Below are 24151 nucleotides of genomic sequence, written 5' to 3' on the forward strand. Positions count from 1 at the left end.
TAACCCAGAAAAATCAAATTAAATTAGTGTTCCAAACCATATGAACTTGTGGTCCTTTTTACCTGTGGTTATAATATAAGGCAGGAAAACACATGTTCAAGAACCTTTAAAAACCTTTGAAAACTACTTTATTTCTAGGCTAAAAGTTAGAAGATAATCAATCAAAGTCAGTTTTTCTGGTTGCTCATTGTCATACACATAGCCTAAGAATTACATGTAGGATGCTGTTGTTGGATACATTACTTCTGCAATATTTCTCAGGTACACAATGGACAACACATGATCCTGTGATCAAATTGCTCTATTTTGATCCCATCATCATGGTCTTCAGTACACCAGTTACACAGATGGACAGCTGTTTCGATCCAGCTAAAACAAGTTCCAGTCTTCAGTATGATTTGCGTAGCACACAGTTGAAGTATTAAAGTATGTGGCTTGTAGGAAATATTATTTGGTCCTTGCAGACACTGTGTTGTCTTATTCTATGATCTTGTCTAAATGATGTTCCTCAGGCTTCAGGTGTGAACATTTCAGATATTTCTAGCCCATCATTAGATGGTGAGCTGTTCAAATTGCCCTTCATCTCAGATATGTTCATCCATAAACAATCCTTGCTATCGTTTTTTGAAGTAATGCAGGAATATTTCTTTTACTTATATCTTTTTCTTTGGTCCGTAGTTAGGCCATTTGAATTTTGTACCGATCAAAAAAGCAAAATGGCTGAAAAGTGATCACCTTGAATTTGACAAGTTATTATTGGGCCGTCTGAGACAAAGTCTCATGGTGACCTATTGCAAGCACCTTTGTAGAAACATTTCCTAGCGTAAGATGAACCAAAATTGTGAATTATACAGACCACATCCCACAGGGCCCTGAAGGGTGGGATCAAATTGACTCATATTTCAAAAAATCTTCTTCTCAACACCCAGGTATTGTAGAATCAAACATTCTTCATACCATGAAGCATCTTAAGGTGCTTACCAAAGTTGTGAATTTCATGGCCCCTGGGTCATCTTCAGCATACATGAATCAAATAGAGCTTAATGTTCAGTTATGTTTATCCCACATCTGATTCACACTAGCCTGACTTAATTGGTGTGCTGATGATCTGTTAGAATGCACAGATTGTGCATTTGAACAAATGCAGCATACCCGAGGATTCCACAGATTATCAAAACAAAGGAATCCATCTTTAAAAAACAAAGTTAATACATTTAAATATAAACTGTTTTCTCCAACATTTAAGGTGTCCTGTGAAGAAAATGTTCAGTTAAAACAATGCTGTATTATACTGATGACTAAACAAAACATTTATAGGTAATTATGCTTTTGGCAGACATTCATGATGCTTCACAATGTCTGAATATTTTACATCATTTGTATATCTCCATCATTGATAATTTTGCTATTATATGGAATTTTTTGATTGAAGGTTTCTTGTTTTTTCTGACTCTTCCTGTTGCTAGACGCTGTTTCACCGACGAATATCAATGGTCTGTGTCGGCTTGATAGATACGGTCATACCCACCCAGTCACCTTGTATTGGTGAATATTAACACAGAGAAACAAGCACGAGGCACGCGTACGGTAATTTGGTGTGATATTGTTTAACGTCTTATTAAAAACTAGGATCATTTACGGATGACTCCTGTTGTAAACGAGGCGAGTGATTCATTAAGTGTATGGAAATTAAAACATACTTTTTACTACAAGTGTGTGCTTCGGTTTTATTGAAGCATTCACTCTCGCAAAATAAGAGAGTGCCCCCTAGCGGCCAGCGATGAACATTTTAGTAATATATAATGAAACTTGGTTTTTAGTGAAAGAAACAAGCGAATAAAGGTTGAAAATTTCGCCAAGTGGTACACGTTCATTGCTGACCTTAAGCAGTATTCACACTTTCATTTATTCCTACCAGCAATTATATGTTAATGCGCTACATCGGTTTATAAAGGTTTGTTGGGATGTGTATATCTATAGCAAACGAAATAAATCATGGATAATTCACACCTTTTTCTCATTTTTTAAAGGAAATTTTCCAAAAATTAATTATGAAAATTTTAACATGACAGGCCAGCATTTGACGGAACATGTGAAAACTGCTTCTGACTTTGCCTCTAAAGGAAGACGGATGAATTTAAGTGATATATCAGGCCCAGAGCTTCAAAAGAATACATTAAAAAAGTTAGAAAGAGTTAGAATCATATCAAAACCTTCAATAATGACTAATTATGTATTTAAAACTTGTCTTTAATATAATTTTTTTTTGTTACTACATTTGAAAACATCTAACGTATTTTTTACAGCATATGATGCAGTCTGACCCAGTGACCAAATAGCAAATGAACTATTACAATTTACTATTAAAACAAGCGGTATATTGAAGAAGAGAAGTCAGGAACTTCTTCAGCTCAAGCTACTGGTAGGTATTCGGGATAATTGGGAAGTAAAAACTTACCTTTCGCTCCTCCTGCGAGCTCAATACATGCAGAAGCATTTATCGTGACAGTAAACTATGACAGAACGTTTGACAACATTTCGGAACTCTGATATGAGCATACTGGACGATCCGAAAAAATTGAAGAAACGAGATATGTTTCATGTTTCAAAAACAGCTGATCAAAGTTTTGAGTTAACATCAACTTGCTCTTAATTTTACAAAGTGTGTTGTTAAATTTAAAATCCAACGGCTGGAATATTAAATAACAACACTGTGTTGTAATTTCCTTTTCCTTTCTTTCTTTTTCCCCCCAAACGCTCGATTTATCAAAATATCGAACGCATGTTGTTATACTCGTTACGCCGAAATGTTTAACGCCCACTAAAAGCAATCCCTGATGATGTGACGACTTGAACACTTAACTGTTGACAATCTTGTGTCTACAACAATGAGATTTATTTATGTACCTTCGTAACATACTGGACACGAGAACATATTTGCTAAATATACTGTACATTCCTCAAATTTCGTCGGGTATTTGTTTTAATGGATACACTTAATCCACAAATATATGTGTTTACGAACTGTTATTTTAAAGCAATTTTAATCAACAATTGAATCGCAAAAATATGATAACATAGTCAGTAATTGATTATACGGTTATAATTTGTTCAATAAGAAAAAAATAAGCTGGTACCTACCTATTCTATGCCTATCTATTGATAATAGGAAAGGGAACCTTCCTTCTTAATCTTTAAGTCAATACAATTCTCACATTAGCGTTACTCACCTAATTTTAGCAGTGAATATGTGGAAGTGTCCGTGAGATCCGTGATGAGTTGTTCAACGCTCTCTGTTGGAGTCCGTTTGTGTTTTTAAAAAAGCTGAGAATAGGACCGGTCTGTGCTGACTTGGCTTTATCTTAGGGTAGGACACTTAACACTATATGCTCTGTTTGGCATACAACGGTCCTCCTGTATGTTGTTCAGTGAGGTACAGCTACTACGAGGAAATCCCGCCACAAAATGACTGTGGCTGTTACCGGGGTGATAAAAACAGCAAAAAGCAAATAAACATATTAAACGTAGCTGAAAAATGAACAAAGGTATATTAATTATACCTACCTATACCGGGTAACCTGCAAAATACTTACCTGTCTCTACAAAAATAAAAATGTCATTAATAATTATACCTACCTTATACTTACCTGCCTCACATCGAAAAATCCACCAATCACGCCATAGCTGGTACGTAGTCACCTTAGTTATTGCACGATTCGCGACTTGTGCTCGTTTTCATGAATATCTAAACCCTGCGATCGGTGTTTGACATAATGATGGTTTGTGTTTGTGCGAGAGTTTTAGGTGTGTATGATAGGAGATAAACGTAGATGTATGAAATTAAGAAATAAGAATACAATTTAGATAAGAACATCCCATAAATACCTGATGCTGTAAGTAATGTCATATCTGAAAAGAGGAAAAAAACATATCAATGTAATATATTTTGGGGGCTCATATTTCTTTTTCTTTTTATTCTTTCGAAAAAACTATGTGTATGTTGATATTTTTCATTTCACATTTTTTCGTTTCTCAAAGATTTTATGGAAAAAAAATCACAGGGTATTAAGCAACAGGCGACCCCTTTGTAAGCCCCTACTCATGGATTTGTTGTTTAGTTAATTCTGGACCTTCATAAACCTACGAATGTTTGGATTATAATACCCACGACATCGACGAAAACACCCCCAACATTAACGATGTAACAGTACATAACAGTTATACATCACATAGAAAAACAGTTGACGGTTCATTATATGATCATATGTGTGAAGAACCTAACAGGTACGATATGGCTAATCTTCGTTACTCCTTAATTCTAAGTACCACTTGTACATTCGGACTTATATAACAATAATAATATCTGTTATAGGAATCAAGCTAACACTGGGCTATTTTTTCTGATATCATTGACAAACGGTTTAAACTGAATTTAGAATAAATGAACAACCATGAATTAACCATGGAACTTACTGAATGCATCGCAAGCGACGATAACAAAGTCTTTAATTTCCATCACGCTGCTTGGTTCTCCATAATACTTTAGAGTGAATCCTGATACCCTTGGCGTGTCATTCAGGTCAATAGAGACATGGACCTCGTCGTTCCCGCCGTAGTACAAGTGTTGACTCTTTAAAAAGAATCAGCATATCAATATAATCATAATCCAAACTCAAATTAGATAGAACTTCAGCAAAAATGAACAAAAGAAAGATTAGCTAATTAAAAAGTACAAGGAGAATTAAGAGCAGGTGTCCCGAAAGGACCCCCCCCCCCCTCAGAAGGACAAAACAGATGTTTGACAAAGACTTACTCCTTCTTTAGCTATACACTATCCAATTATAATTAGTATGGAAACATGACAATCACGTGTGTGTTTTTAACAACTTGCTTAAATATTTTATCGGGCTAAACTTATCCCAATTATGAATTTGTTTTAAAAGGAGCGATTCACTTCTGTGTCTCAATCTCAGCTTACTGTATTGTTGGATAGAACTGATTCCTGTTCTATCTTACTCGACCTTATTCTTAAATCATCTTATATATAAATAATACGAAATTTCCTGAATTATAACGTTAGCGCAAATCCCTATCTTGATTTAGATTTTTCTTTAATAGTACATCATGCATTAACTTACCACTTCAATTAGTTCAGTAGAACCACTCACGACGTAACTCAGTAACACATTGGTAACATTTACCGCCACGAATTCTACACGGCACACTGGTAAGGTGGTGACATTTGTAAAATACATGGAGAGATAGAACTCTGGTTCTCCGTTAGTTACCAGTGACGTCATCGACATTGTCAGTTGGGCCTGGGTTTGCATCAGAACGTTGAAGGGATCAACACCTAGCAGGTTCGTAGATATATCTAAACAGTCACTGAAAGATTCGTCCATAACGATCTTCTCGCACACTGTTCAACACAAAGAATTATGAAATTACAACGATATCCATTGACATTCGCATAAGCAAAACAGGTAACTCATATTGAAAATGACTCACCTGGCGTATAGCAAGCCATGATTGATACATCTGCTATGTAGGCCGAAGTGTGATTAGATGCAAGTGTGAGTTTCATGCGAAGTGCAATGCCACCAGACAAATTATTTAAATTCACCGTTCTTATTTGGGATGGTTCTCCTTCAAGCCCCAACACCTGAAGAGTAAAGAAGATTGTATATGTCAGTTTTAAAATAAAAGTTGAATTAACCGTATCGTCAAATTAAATGGAAATATGATAAGATTTCTACAAGACAACATATCAATACAAGACATTGAGATCTGAAGAATGTTTATTCTGTTGGTATCATTATACCAACAATTACGTCAAACCAAGTATCACACATGTCAATTGTAGCTTTGATTCCTCTACACAAATGTGACAGATGTGTATCCCCCCAACACCACTCCGCCCCACCGCAACGAAGGGTTTATTTGGATAAGCTTGTCTATTCTAAATTTCAATGAAACTTCACATGGAATTTTAGGGACCATGTGCAGATGTGAATACATATTTTTTTCGGCAGAAACGTTGCATACCCAGTGAATACATAGATGTTTTTTTTGTAATATCCCATTGTTCACCGATTGTTTTACTGATACTTAATGGTGTAATTTATGTAGGTATATAATTTGATAGGTCAATTGCTTCGAGAACCATTATTTACGAAATACAATGAAGAGTTCTTAGTGGTTGAGATATTGCCCTATTACGCTGAGAACTGATGTATAAGAGTTGTACAGAATAGTAATTACAATATACAGTAGTTGTACTATAGTCCAAAGTAACCGATTTCCTTGTCGTAAGAAGTCTTATGATTAGATATATCTTGCCAGGAGTTCAACTAAATTTAGGAACCAATACAAAAATATCACATTATTGTGTGTTTTTGTGCTGCGTATTTCTCTGTTGTAAACTTCCACGTTGCCCATAGCTATTGCACCTTAGGAGGTAGAGTTTATTTGGCATGTGTGTTCCTTCTGACAAGACCATGCCAGTGGTACCAATGGTTTTGACAATGTGACCTTGACCTTGACTTTTGACCTACATTTGAATTTAAAAAGTACATGCATTTAGCACATGCCTCCCACTTCAGTCTTTTTTTGTAACAAGGGGCATAGTGTTTCATGAACACGTCCTTTTTACTTGGTAGCCTGGTCACGGAATACATGTATTTATGAGGAGATGGGGCATGACAAGGGTCAATTCAAACATAGAACGTTGAGGTATTTAGGACAGAAACAAAAACAAGTGATGTATGAACGCTTGGCATCAACGGGGATATCCGTTATCAGTTGACAGTCATAGGTTGTATCTACTTTGATATGACAAGAGTTGTTAAAATGTATAGAAGAGTCTTACCGTAAATGATGGTTCGATAACGAAACCTGCTGGGTCGAGAATCTCGATGTCCGCTTTAGTTATCTGATTGAATTCAACACCGAGCGAATCAAAAATTACCCCATTGCTGTCGGCACTGATATTAAACACTAATGAAGCCGTCTTTACATCTGGTAGCATGTAGAAATGACCATTTTCATAATCAAAATCACCATTGATTTCACGTAAGATACTGATGTCGAGAGGGGGCACTTTCTCGCCCACACATTGCCCGGTGATTGTTGGGGTTGGTATTGGCGTCGGTGTAGTTTGCGAGGAAGTGCTTGCAGCCAAGTCAGAGGTCGACATCGAGGGAATACTGGTTGATTGGTGTATTGTTGGCAGTGATGGATAAGTGAATATAACGGTGGGGGAAGCGGTGACGGTTTCCCAGGAGGTTCTTTCAGATGTCGATTTCATGTTAGTATTCATTGTGGTGATCGTGTCTGCTTTTTCTGGTGTAGGTGATGACCTAAAGATACCGTAAGTATTTCTAGTTGACAGTTTGGGAGTTGTGGTTCCCGAGGTATGAACTACCAAAGAGGTACTCGCAGTCCAATCAGATGTCGACATCCAATTCATTGTAGATTGCGGTGTTGTAATATCAGGAGTTGCAGTTGTCGGCTCCGTTGTCGGTGATGGTTGAGTTGACTGCCAATTCAATGTAATTGTTGATATCGTCGTTGATGTTGATTCAATTGTAGGCGAGGACCCAGTTGTTGTAGGGATGGTGGTTGAACGTTCCGCTGTCGGTGATGGCCCAGTTCTACCCTTAGTGGTTAGGTAAGTTGTTTGGCCTGTTGATTTCTGAGTGGTGGTTTCGTAATTATGCATTGTAGAGGAGGCACTTTCAGTCCACTCGGAAGTTGATGGCCAATTCATTTTAGTTGTTGAGATAGTCGTTCTGAGGTTGGTGGATGTTGGTACTGTTGTCGGGGATGGCCCAGTTGTTCCCTTAAATGTTAGGTAAGTTGTTTGGTCTGTTGGTTTCTGTGTGGTGGTTTTCCAATTAGGCATTGTAGAGAAGGCACTTTCAGTCCATTCGGAAGTTGACGGCCAATTCATTTTAGTTGTTGAAATCGTGGTAGCGGGATGTGTTGTTGTTGGTACTGTTGTCGGTGATGACCCAGTTGTATCCTTAGTTGTTGGAGAAGATGTTTGCTTTGTTGGTTTCTGAGTGGAGGTTTCCCATTTCGGCAATGTAGAGAAGGTACTTTCAGTGAAGTCAGAAGCTGACGGCCAATTCATTTCAGTTGTTGAGATCGTCGTTCTGAGGTTGGTAGGTGTTGGTTTTGATGTCGGTGATGGCCCAGTTGTACCCTTAGTTGTTGGGTAAGTTGTTTGGTCTGTTGGTTTCTGAGTGGAGGTTTCCCAATTAGGCATTGTAGAGAAGGTACTTTCAGTAAAGTCAGAAGTTGACGGCCAATTCATTTTAGTTGTTGAGATCGTTGTTCTGACGTTGGTAGGTGTTGGTTTAGATGTCGGTGATGGCCCAGTTGTACCCTTAGTTGTTGGAGAAGTTGTTTGGTCCGTTGGTTTCTGTGTGTTGGTTTCCCAATTATGCATTGTAGAGGAGACACTTTCAGTCCACTCGGAAGTTGACGGCCAATTAATTTTAGTTGTTGAAATCGTCGTGGTCGGGTTGGTGAATGTTGGTACTGTAGTTGTTGATGGCCCAGTTGTACCCTTAGTTGTTGGAGAAGTTGTTTGGTCCGTTGGTTTCTTAGTGGAGGATTTCCAATTATGCATTGTAGAGGAGGCACTTTCAGTGAAGTCAGAAGTTGACGGCCAATTCATTTCAGTTGTTGCGATCGCTGTAGCGGGATGTGTTGTTGATTGTTCTGTTGACGGTAAAGGCCCAGTTGTATCCTTAGTTGTTGGAGAAGTTGTTTGGTCCGTTGGTTTCTGTGTGGAGGTTTCCCAATAAGGCATTGTAGAGAAGGTACTTTCAGTGAAGTCAGAAGTTGACAGCCAATTCATTTTAGTTGTTGCGATCGTCGTGGTCGGGTTGGTGGATGTTGGTTCTGTAGTCGGTGATGGCCCAGTTGTACCCTTAGTTGTTGGAGAATTTGTTTGGTCCGTTGGTTTCTGTGTGGTGGTTTCCCAATTATGCATTGTAGAGAAGTTACTTTCAGTGAAGTCAGAAGTTGACGGCCAATTCATTTCAGTTGTTGAGATCGTCGTTCTGAGGTTGGTAGGTGTTGGTTTTGATGTCGGTGATGGCCCAGTTGTACCCTTAGTTGTTGGAGATGTTGTTTGGTCCGTTGGTTTCTGTGTGTTGGTTTCCCAATTATGCATTGTAGAGGACACACTTTCAGTCCACTCGGAAGTTGACGGCCAATTAATTTTAGTTGTTGCGATCGTCGTGGTCTGGTTGGTGGATGTTGGTTCTGTAGTCGGTGATGGCCCAGTTGTACTCTTAGTTGTTGGAGAATTTGTTTGGTCAGTTGGTTTCTGTGTGGTGGTTTCCCAATTATGCATTGTAGAGAAGTTTCTTTCAGTGAAGTCAGAAGTTGACGGCCAATTCATTTCAGTTGTTGAGATCGTCGTGGTCGGGTTGGTGGATGTTGGTTCTGTAGTCGGTGATGGCCCAGTTGTACTCTTAGTTGATGTGTAAGTTGTTTGGTCTGTTGGTTTCTGTGTGGTGGTTTCCAAATTTTGCATTGTAGAGGAGACACTTTCAGTGAAGTCAGAAGTTGGCGGCCAATTCATTTCAGTTGTTGCGATCGTCGTGGTCGGGTTGGTGGATGTTGGTTCTGTAGTCGGTGATGGCCCAGTTGTACTCTTAGTTGTTGGAGAAGTTGTTTGGTCCTTTGGTTTCTGTGTGGTGGTTTCCCAATTAGGCATTGTAGAGAAGGTACTTTCAGTGAAGTCAGAAGTTGACGGCCAATTCATTTTAGTTGTTGCGATCGTTGTAGCGGGATGTGTTGTTTGTTCTGTAGTCGGTGATGGCCCAGTTGTACCCTTAGTTGTTGTAGAAGTTGTTTGGTCCGTTGGTTTCTGAGTGGTGGTTTCCCAATTAGGCATTGTAGAGGAGGCACTTTCACTCAACTCGGAAGTTGACGGCCAATTCATTTTAGTTGTTGCGATCGTCGTGGTCGGGTTGGTGAATGTTGGTTCTGTAGTCGGTGATGGCCCAGTTGTACTCTTAGTTGTTGGAGATGTTGTTTGGTCCGTTGGTTTCTGTGTGTTGGTTTCCCAATTATGCATTGTAGAGGACACACTTTCAGTCCACTCGGAAGTTGACGGCCAATTAATTTTAGTTGTTGCGATCGTCGTGGTCGGGTTGGTGGATGTTGGTACTGTAGTCGGTGATGGCCCAGTTGTACCCTTAGTTGTTGGAGAATTTGTTTGGTCTGTTGGTTTCTGTGTGGTGGTTTCCCAATTATGCATTGTAGAGAAGTTACTTTCAGTGAAGTCAGAAGTCGACGGCCAATTCATTTCAGTTGTTGAGATCGTCGTTCTGAGGTTGGTAGGTGTTGGTTTTGATGTCGGTGATGGCCCAGTTGTACCCTTAGTTGTTGTGTAAGTTGTTTGGTCTGTTGGTTTCTGTGTGGTGGTTTCCCAATTTTGCATTGTAGAAGAGACACTTTCAGTGAAGTCAGAAGTTGACGGCCAATTCATTTTAGTTGTTGAGATCGTCGTTCTGTGGTTGGTAGGTGTTGGTTTTGATGTCGGTGATGGCCCAGTTGTACCCTTAGTTGTTGGGTAAGTTGTTTGGTCTGTTGGTTTCTGTGTGGTGGTTTCCCAGTTATGCATTGTAGAGGAGACACTTTCAGTCCACTCAGAAGTTGACGGCCAATTCATTTTAGTTGTTGAAATCGTCGTGGTCGGGTTGGTGGATGTTTGTTCTGTTGTCGGTAAAGGCCCAGTTGTACCCTTAGTTGTTGCAGAAGTTGTTTGGTCCGTTGGTTTCTGAGTGGAGGTTTCCCAATTATGCATTGTAGAGGAGACACTTTCAGTCCACTCGGAAGTTGACGGCCAATTCATTTTAGTTGTTGCGATCGTTGTAGCGGGATGTGTTGTTGTTTGTTCTGTTGTCGGTGATGGCCCAGTTGTACCCTTAGTTGTTGGAGAAGTTGTTTGGTCCGTTGGTTTCTGTGTGGTGGTTTCCCAATTAGGCATTGTAGAGAAGGTACTTTCAGTGAAGTCAGAAGTTGACGGCCAATTCATTTTAGTTGTTGTGATCGTTGTAGCGGGATGTGTTGTTTGTTCTGTAGTCGGTGATGGCCCAGTTGTACCCTTAGTTGTTGTAGAAGTTGTTTGGTCCGTTGGTTTCTGAGTGGTGGTTTCCCAATTAGGCATTGTAGAGGAGGCACTTTCACTCAACTCGGAAGTTGACGGCCAATTCATTTTAGTTGTTGCGATCGTCTTGGTCGGGTTGATGGATGTTGGTTCTGTAGTCGGTGATGGCCCAGTGGTACTCTTAGTTGTTGGAGATGTTGTTTGGTCCGTTGGTTTCTGTGTGTTGGTTTCCCAATTATGCATTGTAGAGGACACACTTTCAGTCCACTCGGAAGTTGACGGCCAATTCATTTTAGTTGTTGAAATCGTCGTGGTCGGGACGGTGGATGTTGGTACTGTAGTCGGTGATGGCCCAGTTGTACCCTTTGTGGTAAGGTAAGTTGTTTGGTCCGTTGGTTTCTGAGTGGAGGTTTCCCAATTAGGCATTGTAGAGAAGGTACTTTCAGTGAAGTCAGAAGTTGACAGCCAATTCATTTTAGTTGTTGCGATCGTCGTGGTCGGGTTGGTGGATGTTGGTTCTCTTGTCGGTGATGGCCCAGTTGTACCCTTAGTTGTTGGAGAAGTTGTTTGGTCCGTTGGTTTCTGAGTGGAGGTTTCCCAATTAGGCATTGTAGAGAAGGTACTTTCAGTGAAGTCAGAAGTTGACAGCCAATTCATTTTAGTTGTTGCGATCGTCGTGGTCGGGTTGGTGGATGTTGGTTCTGTAGTCGGTGATGGCCCAGTTGTACTCTTAGTTGTTGGAGAAGTTGTTTGGTCCGTTGGTTTCTGTGTGTTGGTTTCCCAATTATGCATTGTAGAGGAGACACTTTCAGTCCACTCGGAAGTTGACGGCCAATTCATTTTAGTTGTTGAAATCGTCGTGGTCGGGACGGTTGATGTTGGTACTGTAGTCGGTGATGGCCCAGTTGTACCCTTAGTTGTTGGAGAAGTTGTTTGGTCCGTTGGTTTCTTAGTGGAGGTTTCCCAATTATGCATTGTAGAGGAGACACTTTCAGTCCACTCGGAAGTTGACGGCCAATTCATTTTAGTTGTTGAAATCGTCGTGGTCGGGTTGGTGGATGTTTGTTCTGTTGTCGGTGATGGCCCAGTTGTACCCTTAGTTGTTGGAGAAGTTGTTTGGTCCGTTGGTTTCTGTGTGGTGGTTTCCCAATTAGGCATTGTAGAGAAGGTACTTTCAGTGAAGTCAGAAGTTGACGGCCAATTAATTTTAGTTGTTGCGATCGTCGTGGTCGGGTTGGTGGATGTTGGTTCTGTTGTCGGTGATGGCCCAGTTGTACCCTTAGTTGTTGGAGAAGTTGTTTGGTCCGTTGGTTTCTGTGTGGTGGTTTCCCAATTAGGCATTGTAGAGAAGGTACTTTCAGTAAAGTCAGAAGTTGACGGCCAATTTATTTTAGTTGTTGAAATCGTCGTGGTCGGGACGGTTGATGTTGGTACTGTAGTCGGTGATGGCCCAGTTGTACCCTTAGTTGTTGGAGAAGTTGTTTGGTCCGTTGGTTTCTGTGTGTTGGTTTCCCAATTATGCATTGTAGAGGAGACACTTTCAGTCCACTCGGAAGTTGACGGCCAATTCATTTCAGTTGTTGAAATCGTCGTGGTCGGGTTGGTAGATGTTTGTTTTGTTGTCGGTAAAGACCCAGTTGTACCCTTAGTTGTTGGAGAAGTTGTTAGCTCCGTTGGTTTCTGAGTGGAGGTTTCCCAATTAGGCATTGTAGAGAAGGTACTTTCAGTGAAGTCAGAAGTTGACGGCCAATTCATTTCAGTTGTTGAGATCGTCGTTCTGAGGTTGGTAGATGTTGGTTCTGTTGTCGGTGATGACCCAGTTGTACCCTTAGTTGTTGGAGAAGTTGTTTGGTCCGTTGGTTTCTGAGTGGAGGTTTCCCAATTAGGCATTGTAGAGAAGGTACTTTCAGTGAAGTCAGAAGTTGACGGCCAATTCATTTTAGTTGTTGCGATCGTCGTTCGGGTTGGTGATGTTGGTTCTGTTGTCGGTGATGTCCCAGTTGTACCCTTAGTTGTTGGAGAAGTTGTTTGGTCCGTTGGTTTCTGTGTGGTGGTTTCCCAATTATGCATTGTAGAGGAGACACTTTCAGTCAACTCGGAAGTTGACGGCCAATTTATTTTAGTTGTTGAAATCGTCGTGGTCGGGTTGGTGAATGTTGGTACTGTAGTCGGTGATGGCCCAGTTGTACCCTTAGTTGTTGGAGAAGTTGTTTGGTCCGTTGGTTTCTTAGTGGAGGTTTCCCAATTATGCATTGTAGAGGAGACACTTTCAGTCCACTCGGAAGTTGACGGCCAATTCATTTCAGTTGTTGCGATCGTTGTAGCGGGATGTGTTGTTGTTTGTTCTGTTGACGGTAAAGGCCCAGTTGTACCCTTAGTTGTTGGAGAAGTTGTTTGGTCCGTTGGTTTCTGTGTGGTGGTTTCCCAATTAGGCATTGTAGAGAAGGTACTTTCAGTAAAGTCAGAAGTTGACGGCCAATTCATTTTAGTTGTTGAGATCGTCGTTCTGAGGTTGGTAGATGTTGGTTCTGTTGTCGGTGGTGACCCAGTTGTACCCTTTGTGGTTAGGTAAGTTGTTTGGTCCGTTGGTTTCTGTGTGGTAGTTTCCCAATTATGTATGGTAGAGAAGGCACTTTTAGTCCACTCAGAAGTTGACGGCCAATTCATTTCAGTTGTTGCGATCGTTGTAGCGGGATGTGTTGTTGTTTGTTCTGTTGACGGTAAAGGCCCAGTTGTACCCTTAGTTGTTGGAGAAGTTGTTTGGTCCGTTGGTTTCTGTGTGGTGGTTTCCCAATTAGGCATTGTAGAGAAGGTACTTTTAGTGAAGTCAGAAGTTGACGGCCAATTCATTTCAGTTGTTGAAATCGTCGTGGTCGGGTTGGTGGATGTTGGTACTGTAATCGGTGATGACTCAGTTGTACCCTTTGTGGTTAGGTAAGTTGTTTGGTCCGTTGGTTTCTGTGTGGTAGTTTCCCAATTATGTATTGTAGAGGAGGCACTTTTAGTCCACTCAGAAGTTGACGGCCAATTTCATGTACCCTTAGTTGTTGGAGAAGTTGTTGTCGATTGTAGAGAAGGTACTTTTAGTGAAGTCAGAAGTTGACGGCCAATTCATTTCAGTTGTTGAAATCGTCGTGGTCGGGTTGGTGGATGTTGGTACTGTTATCGGTGATGACTCAGTTGTACCCTTTGTGGTTAGGTAAGTTGTTTGGTCCGTTGGTTTCTCTGTGGTGGTTTTCCAATTATGTATTGTAGAGGAGGCACTTTTAGTCCACTCAGAAGTTGACGGCCAATTCATTTTAGTTGTCGAGATCGTCGTGGTCGGGTTAGTGGATGTTGGTTCTGTTGTCGGTGATGACCCAGTTGTACCCTTTTTTGTTAGGTAAGTTGTTTGGTCAGTTGGTTTCTGTGTGTTGGTTTCCCAATTATGTATGGTAGAGGAGGCACTTTCAGTCCACTCGGAAGTTGACGGCCAATTCATTGCAGTTGTTGATGTGGTAGATGTAGGAATGTTTGTTTTCGGCTCCGTTGTTGCAGATGGCTGAGTTGTACCTGTAGCACAGATAAATGTAATGATTTGAGAGCTCGTGTTGGTTACTTCTTTAATTTGATAATGTACAATACTGACTATATATACTAAAAGGATAAAGAAACGCAGGGCGAACTTTAAACCAGAAATTAAGTATGATATCGGGCTTCATTTAAAACGAAATTTTGTATACTTAGAGATAAATTAAAGCTTAAAAATTTTCAAAGTCTGTATTTTGCATCTGACAATTGATTAAGAGGTACTAACGATTAAACTGAATGGACCCATAGGATTTTGAAATTGAAATTGAACTGAGTCATCAATATCTTGTGTGTCCTCCGTTTGCTGTGGTCACTGCCCTTATTCTTCTGGTCATAGAGTTCATGAGAGCGTTAATCCGTCTTATGGGTATGTTGTCCCACTCTTCAATCAGAGCTCTGGCCAACTGCTCTCGAGTAGCAGGGGGTGGCTGGCGCCTTCGAACCTGTCTATCCAACTGGTCCCAAAGACGCTCGATCGGGGACAAATCAGGGCTATATGGCGGCCAAACTAGTGGTTGAATGTTGTTGTTGGCCAGAAAGACTTGGCAAATCCTTGCTACGTGGGGCCTAGCATTATCCTTCTGGAGGGTTAGATTATGCTGCTGTAAGAAAGGGATAACATGGGGTCGGAGGATCTCATCTCTATACTTAGCTGCTGTTAAATTGCCATCAATAACAACCAATTGTGATTTTAACCCGTGTGAGATTCCTCCCCACACCATTACTGAACCGCCCCCAAAACCTATCCCTCTCTACAACGCAAGCGTCCGTAAAACGTTCGCCACGACGTCGGTAGACACGCTGACGGCCGTCAGATCGATAAAGACGGAATCGAGACTCGTCCGTGAAGAAAACTTGTCTCCACTGCCTCAGTGGAAACCGTCGTGGAGCATGTGCAGCGACCCAGGCCATACGACGCTGACGTCGAGCAGGGGTAAGGTGTGGACCTACGTAGGGGCGACGTGCTCTTAGACCAACTTCTCGTAATCGATTCCTTACAGTTTTTGAACTTATAGGACGCCCATGATTTCCACGAACATTAAGTGTACTCTCAACGGCAGTAAGGCGCCGATTACGCACATGAGAGACGACGATATAGCGATCCTGACGTCGTGACGTTACGCGCGGACGTCCTGACCTAGGTCGATTGGCCAATCGCTCAGTTTCCCGAAGACGTCTTACAGGACGTTCTATGGTGGAAACATTAACACCAAAGTGCCAAGCAACCTGATTTTGCAGCTGTTCTTGCATCAGCATCTGAATGGCCTGACCCCTCTGAACTTCTGTGAGTCGTGCCATTCTTAAAACGAATCAAATTCTCAATTAATTTTAGGGAAGCATTTGGTTTGTATAAAGACTAACGAAGAGTGACTTGACCAACGCTGCATGAGACCAAAACAACACGGTGCACGAGATTCTTGTTTTTTCCTTCCTCCATTTACCAGAGCTGCGCACTGTACCGTGACTAAATTTTCGATACACGACAAGGTGTAATATGACCTAATTACTCAATCCACAAAGTTTCACTTTATTTGGAGAACGAGTTTTCAAAATATCGGAATAAATATTACCCTGCGTTTCTTTATCCTTTCAGTATATAAATAACCTATATTAAACATGTCGATCAGTTGATATCTAGTTACTTGATGGATTTGTATTTCATTAATTAATGTTTTTCAGTACGGCGTGTTAAAATGATTCAGCTATTGAAGAGAAACCCACATTATTAATAAGATGACGTTCAAGTGAATAAAAGGGGAAATCTACAATAAAAAGTAAAAGAAGACAATAAAACTTAATAAAGGAGAAATTTAAAAAAATGAATAATAAATAGATCAATAAACGAGTAAATAGACAAACCCGAAAAGTGATTGTAAAGGAAGGTATTTCATCACAATTTGGTATTTACACAAACCTTACGAAAAATTCATAATAGTAAGAAAATGATTTAAACTGTCACACAAATCTGTTTAGGTCAAGGCTAATGGCAGCACAAGTTGTTGCAATCTAGTAGGATGAACTTACTTAACGGTAGCTAGAATTTAAAAATCAAATAACTAAATTAAAGTTAACTCACCGCAGTTGATCTCGTCTGATCCATCACCACAATCATCGTGCAAATCACATCTGAGGGCGATCGGAAAGCATTCTCCGGTGTATACACAACGATAGTTTTCCAGCTGTTCGTCACAGAACTCTGTGTCTTCAGAAAAAAAGACGACAAACAGTTTCACTTTGATGTTGACAATTAATACTTTGTCATCAATGTTAGCAATAAACTCTCAGCATTTGATATTTCATTTACGGAGATATTTCATGTGGTTATACATTGATCTAACTCTACACCTGTCTTTCAGGTCTTTATAAACACACACATCTAGTCACCTTAGACTGTATGAAAAATAAACTGTTTATACTATTTTCGCGCAAACCTATAGCAATGTGTAAACGACTTATTAATAACCCGCGAAATCTAATAACTATACAGTATACATAAGTCTCGGTTCTAGCGTTAGAGGACCAAAGTACACACTTCAATACAGACCGCTGATGAATAATGTGCAACATTTGTCGCTGCATACAGAACATAATCTATAGAACAAAACTATTTCCCTAAATCTAGCTGAATTATAACATTCTTATAGAATAGAAAACGAATATTGGCCAACTAATAACTGAAGTCTTAATGAAGAATTAGTTTGCCTGTTATTTCCGTCGATGAAGCAGAGGACGCTTACTCTTCCTGAGCCTCTGGCAGAAAACGAATATTCGCCAACTAACCATGTAAGTCTTAATAAAGGATAAGTTTGCCTGTTGGTTACGTTGGTTTATACCTTGGTCCCATTTGCGAACGTGGCATTATTTACTTGGATTGACCAACATTTACATGACAGGCATCGTCGATGAAGCAGAAGACGCTTACTCTTCTGGAACACCTGGTCTTATTCTTGTACTTTTTGAGTAGTCTCCATGTAAATCTGTTTTGTTTATATTTTGCCCTAGTTTTATTGAATTTATGTTGCAATGTTGGTATTTTCTTGATGTTGTTTGTTCCACTCTTCTTATCTACAATCGGGGGTTGTATTTGTTGTACCGTATTCGGTTTGTAATACTGTCTTTTTGTCTTTATAACAATGCTCAGTATTGTTGTCGTGGTGTTATTGAATTGTGACGGCAGCTCCTGGAATTGTACAGATGGCATTATAATATGACGTCACAGTAACAATTTATTGACGTCAGTTCAACAATGCGAAGCATTGGGACAACAAAGCCACATATGAGTACCTAATAAATGCCCCTTGTTGGTGAAACTGTGTGATCTTTACCCTCAGAAAAAGAGGTAAAATAGCAATCACTCGGCAAGCTAATATAAACATCTTTCTCGTTGGGTTCAGTTCTACCTATATCACCTCCAAGGAGATGAAAGATCCTATTAGTCTTTCGCTTTAAAGCGTGGCGTAAACTTAGACAATACTACACTCGTTATTTAAGATGAACATTTTCATTACAATATATCGCGGATTTAATGTCTTATCGACCTATGTATACAATAAGGTAAATGACAAGATTGATATATTTGTAACAACGAGGGTCAGATAAACACAGAAACAGGAGGGAAATAGTCTACTCAACAACAATTTTACAACAATATCATGATATCCTCTACGGTACAGTGATTTCACCTCCCAGTAAAATCTCATTTCCACCTTAGTTACAATCCCGAAAGTTTAAGATTTTTTTTGTTTTTATGGATTTTATTGTGTTTTGTTGTTTATCAAAATTTTGTTATGTTTTGTTTGTTTATTTGTTTGTTTTGTATTTTATTTATCTAATTAGAATACGTGTGTTTGTGTGTTGTTTGTGCTTTTATTGCGGGTGATGGGATGCAATTAAAATACGTGTTTTTTTTGTATCGCTTCCGTGTTTTTTGACAGACGTTTGTTGAATTAAAACTAATAACAAGACTAAAACACCAATGAGTGTTAGTCGTGAAATACTTACTATTACAGTTCGTTTCATCAGAAAGATCGTCACAGTCTATATAGCCATCACATCGAAAGGTTGATGGAAGGCAGTTACCGTTGTCACATACGAAATTGTCGTGGTATTTATCCATACAGCCATCTACATAAGTCATAAAAATAATGAAAAGATAAAAGTAATATTACAGACAAAAAGAAGGTGAGATGCCCTATATATCTAACCTCCCACCACTACATAATGTTTATTTAGTGTTTAATAGGTAAGATCTGTTCCCTAGCTTCTGACGTGTTCGTCACTGGTTTATTAGTCTTGGATATGGCTATCCAATGCATTCTTACCAATAAGTATAGCTATTCTAAATTCCAATTCTGAAATTTCAGCCCATTAGCGATCTCATTCTGAGATCAATTTAGGTAGACTCTTCATAGCAACAGCGACGATTTGCTAATTTTTGTCTCAATATTTAAAAGCCGAACATCAAATCGGGCAACTTTCTCATGTACTTATGATGAGACTTTACCCGCCAAAATGCGGGCAATTCGACATACGCCATGCTGTTTTTATAATAAAAACATGAAAAAAACAATGGCCGTCATCTCGTTTTCCGAATTAAAAGAAGAATTCTTTCGGGGGAACGAGAACCTACGTTAATTCAGACACATTTATGGATATCATTGAGAAATATATCTTTAAGAAATCTTAAATTCCAAAATTTGAAGCAAACACGGCAAAACCCCGTTGCGAAGAATTCATTGTATCCTTACAGGTACAATTGGTTTCATCAGCTGAATCTAAGCAGTCCCGAAATCCATCACACAAGTAGCTCTTCTGTATGCAATGTCCGTTGTTACACTGGAACTCTCCTACTCCGCAATCTGTAAAAACAAATGTGTTATAATGAATTGTGGGTTAGTCGAGATCATTCATCTTTCACAGGATGCTTGGTGGTTTAAAAACATCGAGTACTATACAATTATAAAATTTGATTCCATTCAATATTTTCGTGGTTTAAAAACACTTGCTTTCGTGAAAAATTTACTTTAATAGTTCGTGGAAATATATATTTGCGAAATCCACGAAATCAATGAAAAACGAAGCTCTTCCTATCAAAAACAGAATTTAAAAAAATAGAAATAACTCCAAACAGGAAAATCAATTTTAAGCTATAAAAAAGTACAGGATCCTATCTTTCATTAATGAATTTACGGTTATCAAATAATTCATGGTAAGATCCATTAACGCTACCAGCATTTCTAATGTAGTGCAATGACCACCTTTATTACCCTATCTTACACGAGAGGTCCATCAGGGGCGGTAACTAATAATAACACATTACAACAAACATCATGAGACTCACTACATGATTGTTCATCCGATCCGTCGTGACAGTCGAGAACGGAGTCACACTGATACTCTGCGGGTATGCAGTAAAGGCTATCACAGGAAAACTGATCATCATCACAACTACATTTGTCACCCACACAGGAAAACACTCCTCGAGTGCACGTACTGATTGAAAAGAAAACAAAGGATTAGTTAGACCATAATTTTTACAAAATTCATAAGATAAAAAGACTGACCTCTCCATAGTGTCATATTGCGCCATTAAAACACATAGTATTATAAAATGATATGACGTTTTATTTAAATTCTTGTCTGTTTTGTTGCATATGCTCCCAAAATCAATTGTCAGTGAAGATTCGATGGATCATGGGGCTACACATGTATATATATATATATATATATATTTTTGGCGGCATGTACGAGCCATAATACATCGGATAGTAAAACAAAAAACATTAAGAAAATACCAACATAATGTCAACATAATTGTAATGCAAACTCAAATGTCTTGAAGCTAGGGCAAAAAAAATGAACAAAAGAAAGATTTATACACAGACTCATGAAAAAAAAGTGCAAGGAGAATAAAGCCAGGGTTTCAGGAAGTGTAAGATTCTTCTACTTCATCGACATCAACTGCCATGTTTACCTGGGCGAATCCAAGTAAGTAATGTCACGTTATTAAATGAGAACAAGGTATACAACAACGGAACCAAAAAGCTAACGAGCATCGAACACGTCCACCTTTATATCGCACAAAGAATATTTCTCAATGAGATCACTCTGTTGACCGTAAAACTTCCAAATGATTTTGATCAACCTGCATCGTTTGATACTCTGTGTTGAGAGTTTGTCTTTCATTGGAAAGGTTTAACGTGTCTTTATAAGTTTAGCGGAGTACATTCACACCTTTGCAGTGTGGAAAGTGGTGTCAAAGGGGCTATATTTAGGAGGAATGTTAACGTTCTCGGCTAATAATCTACAAACTAGTAGGAAAATGATATAGAAATATCTGGACGAGGAAGCATGATATCAAACATTGGCATAGTATACTCAAAACTTATTAGGTCATATTTAACCATATTTAACAAATTTTACCGTAAAAATGTAAATAAGACAGCAATTGAAGACAGTCAGTAAAAACTTAGAATACGTTATTGTCAAAAAATAGATAAAGAAATATTTCTGGGAGAGCCCCTTGATGCCAAGATCTAAAATAGCTGAAACCTAGGAACAATGATTGCTTACCATGTCATACAGTTATGCTGAATAACAGTTCCCGAAATGTATTCCTGTCCATCATGATAACAAGGGCAGTCATCAGCCGGGATACATTGTCCGTTGTCTGTAAGATAAAAAAAATGGTAATTAGTGTTAACTTGGGATATTTATAGACATTATTACATGTCAAACATCAGTAAACCTTCTTTCAAGTCCAATATAACTGGAGACAATTATCTTTGGTTCCAGATTAAGCAGTTCGGGCTAGTTTTTATTTTCAAAATAGATGATAAAATAGGTGAGAAAATAGGGCCAAATAACACTGCATTTCGACTCCGTGAACACGAACGACAAGAAAAAAATTGCAATTATGCATTACACAGTAACGTCACTGATCATGTAATACTCAGTGTATTTCACTGTTTACTTAAAATGTATTACCATAATGTGTGCTTCATTGCCTATGATATCAGTATCCTTTACTTTTTTTTTTAAATGTATTAAGTGAACATATACATGTATATTTATCCAAATGTACTTAGATATTCACTGAAATTGAAAATTTACTCATCGAGGAGTGAAGAGACACCATTTATATATATATATATATCGCACAATGCACTTCACTGTTATTGAAAATTTGTTACTCCTAGAGTAAACTTCACGTTTTATGTGAATATCTATTAACCACAGTGTACTTCTATTGAAAATTTGTTTCTCCAAGAGTAAAATTCACGTTTTATGTAAATATCTATTTAACACACAGTGTACTTCATTGCTATTGAAAATTTATTTGTCCTGGAGTAAACTTCACACTTTATGCGAATATTTCTATTTACCACAGTGTATTACACTGTTAATGTGATTTATCATTTTTTGGAGTTCACCTTTTATGTAAATATCTATTTACAAATAGTTATACCCATGGAAATGGAAATTTACTTATCGTAAACGTCGGCCTTTCTGGAACAAATATGTATCACAATGCATGCTTCACTGCTATGAAATTTTATTTATTGAAGAATGAACTTCACCCTTGACGTAAATATCTTTTTAACACAGCATTTTTCACTGGAATTGAAAATTTATTTGTCTAAGTGTAAACTTTGCCCTTTATGGAATATATATCCACCACACAGTGTATCTAATCACTGTTGTTGGAAATTACGCATTGTAGAGTGAACTTCAATCTTATGGAATATCATTTTACCAAATACATTTGCAGTTCTACATTCACACTTATGTGTGTATATCTATATATATTCATTCATTATGTGTATCCCTGCAACGTCCCACCCAGATTCCTTTTTCCCTCGGGATCCAATGATTGCCCTACCTAATTTAGAAACCCCAACCCTATTCCCTTTTCTTCTCTTTCCTTGCTTACTAAGCATTCCTAGATTTCTTCAAAGATTCTCACCCCTGTCTACTAACCCAGCCTCTTCCAATACTTTTTACTTATTTGATCCTGTAGTAGTTCGTATGTCCGCTATTCCTACCGATCGTGCACCAATACATGCTTCATTACGAATCACATAAGATGCCAGTTAATATTGAATTATACCGTGCAAGCATCGGATCCTACTACGTACGCGCCGTTCTTTCTATACGAAAATGTCTATCTCTGCTAGATATTGTATGTATCAATTTGTTTTTATTTTCAACTATGATTATGTATATATTACTGCATATTGCTGGTGATGTAGCTGAAAATCCAGGTCCCTTTTCCACTAGTACATCAAATGGATCTACAATATCTGAAAATATATCACTAGATGATTCTAAATACTCCTTTGTACACCTGAATATCCAAAGTCTTAAGCCTAAGTTAGATGTACTGTATACCGAACTCTTCAACTGTAGCATTTTATCCTTTACCGAGACTTGGCTAAGGCCAGATGAAATATGCGATGATATTTGTTTCACCGGATTCACACCCCCGTTTTGCTTCTGTTGGAATAATAAAATCGGCGGAGGTATAGCAGTCTATGTTAAAGACAACATCTTCTCGAAACGTAGACCAGATATTGAACGACCTACCATTGAGTGTGTTTGGCTTGAATTATCTTTAAATAATAAATCGATACTATATGGTACATTCTATAGGCCACCCAACTCTCCAGTTAGTACTTGGCAACACATTGCCCATTCTATCGAAAAGGCTTTTAATACAGGTATTGGAAATATTATTATTACCGGTGATTTTAATTCTAATGCACTTGAGAATTCCTTCTTGACTTCTCATTTAAATGCCCTATTGATGGATTGTAATCTACAACAAAAAATAAATGAACCGACTTTCTACACCGAAAGTAGCTCGTCTTTACTATATTTAATTTGTATAAGTAACCCAGATATTCTATCCAACTGTTTCGTTGGCGAGAGCTTCCTGGATCAACCGTTTCGCTATCATTGTCCAATTTTCGGCATATTTAACATAACTAAACCTACTAGGCCAACGTTCAAGAGACATATATGGCTTTTCAATCACGGGAATTATGCAAAATATCGTGAATTACTTTCTAATGTTGATTGGGAAACAGTCGTTCATCCTGAGGACCTAATCACTAGTATTGAAAATTTTAATGCTACTTTGTTAGAAGCAGCACGTGAATGTATCCCCAATAAAACTGTTCATATCCGAAAAAATGATCCACCCTGGATGTCCCATGCTATTCGTAAACTGATACGTGATCGCAAAAAGCTTCATCGTAAAGCAAAATCAACTAATTTACAAAACAACTGGTTGAAATTCAAACAAGCCCGAAATAAGTGCGTTAACTTTATAAGGAAGGCAAAAATAGAATATTTTAACAAACTTTGTCAAAATCTGCATAGTCAGAGTCCTCTTAAACCTAAGGCTTGGTGGAAAACTGTAAACTTCTTAATGTCCAATTCAGGTAA

The 24151-nt window shown here is 38.8% G+C and overlaps 2 protein-coding genes across 2 annotated transcripts; both read right to left on the reverse strand.

The window, feature by feature from the left end:
• Positions 1–753: 753 nt before the first annotated feature.
• Positions 754–13981, reverse strand: LOC132557699 (mucin-2-like). Its single transcript, XM_060222220.1, has 7 exons — positions 6869–13981; positions 5509–5662; positions 5139–5419; positions 4474–4630; positions 3886–3909; positions 3594–3599; positions 754–818 (listed from the first exon to the last, which is right to left on the reverse strand). The coding sequence occupies exons 1-7, from the start codon at positions 13979–13981 to the stop codon at positions 754–756; spliced, it is 7800 nt and encodes a 2599-aa protein (XP_060078203.1).
• Positions 13982–14171: 190 nt separating this feature from the next.
• Positions 14172–20281, reverse strand: LOC132557700 (uncharacterized). Its single transcript, XM_060222221.1, has 5 exons — positions 20266–20281; positions 19450–19560; positions 18704–18826; positions 16779–16904; positions 14172–14683 (listed from the first exon to the last, which is right to left on the reverse strand). Exons 1-5 carry the CDS (start codon positions 20279–20281, stop codon positions 14172–14174), a joined length of 888 nt encoding a protein of 295 aa, XP_060078204.1.
• Between the last annotated feature and the right edge of the window lie 3870 nt (positions 20282–24151).

This window comes from Ylistrum balloti, unplaced genomic scaffold, assembly GCF_031769215.1.
Source record: "Ylistrum balloti isolate Yb309-2 unplaced genomic scaffold, AGI_CSIRO_Ybal_v1 Utg370708, whole genome shotgun sequence".
NCBI classification, from domain to species: Eukaryota; Metazoa; Mollusca; class Bivalvia; order Pectinida; family Pectinidae; genus Ylistrum; species Ylistrum balloti.

What these genes read in the sequence shown, in the direction of transcription:
- LOC132557699 (XM_060222220.1), bottom strand. Translation starts at nt 13,981, where the DNA reads ATGAATTGGCCGTCAACTTCTGACTTCACTAAAAGTACCTTCTCTACA. An exon ending in TTATCGAACCATCATTTACG is followed by an intron (nt 5,663 to 6,868) that starts GTAAGACTCTTC and finishes TTTACTCTTCAG; the next exon opens with GTGTTGGGGCTTGAAGGAGA. An exon ending in CTACTGAACTAATTGAAGTG is followed by an intron (nt 4,631 to 5,138) that starts GTAAGTTAATGC and finishes TTCTTTTTAAAG; the next exon opens with AGTCAACACTTGTACTACGG.
- LOC132557700 (XM_060222221.1), bottom strand. An exon ending in TGATGAAACCAATTGTACCT is followed by an intron (nt 18,827 to 19,449) that starts GTAAGGATACAA and finishes TGACTTATGTAG; the next exon opens with ATGGCTGTATGGATAAATAC. An exon ending in TGATGAAACGAACTGTAATA is followed by an intron (nt 16,905 to 18,703) that starts GTAAGTATTTCA and finishes TTTTTTCTGAAG; the next exon opens with ACACAGAGTTCTGTGACGAA.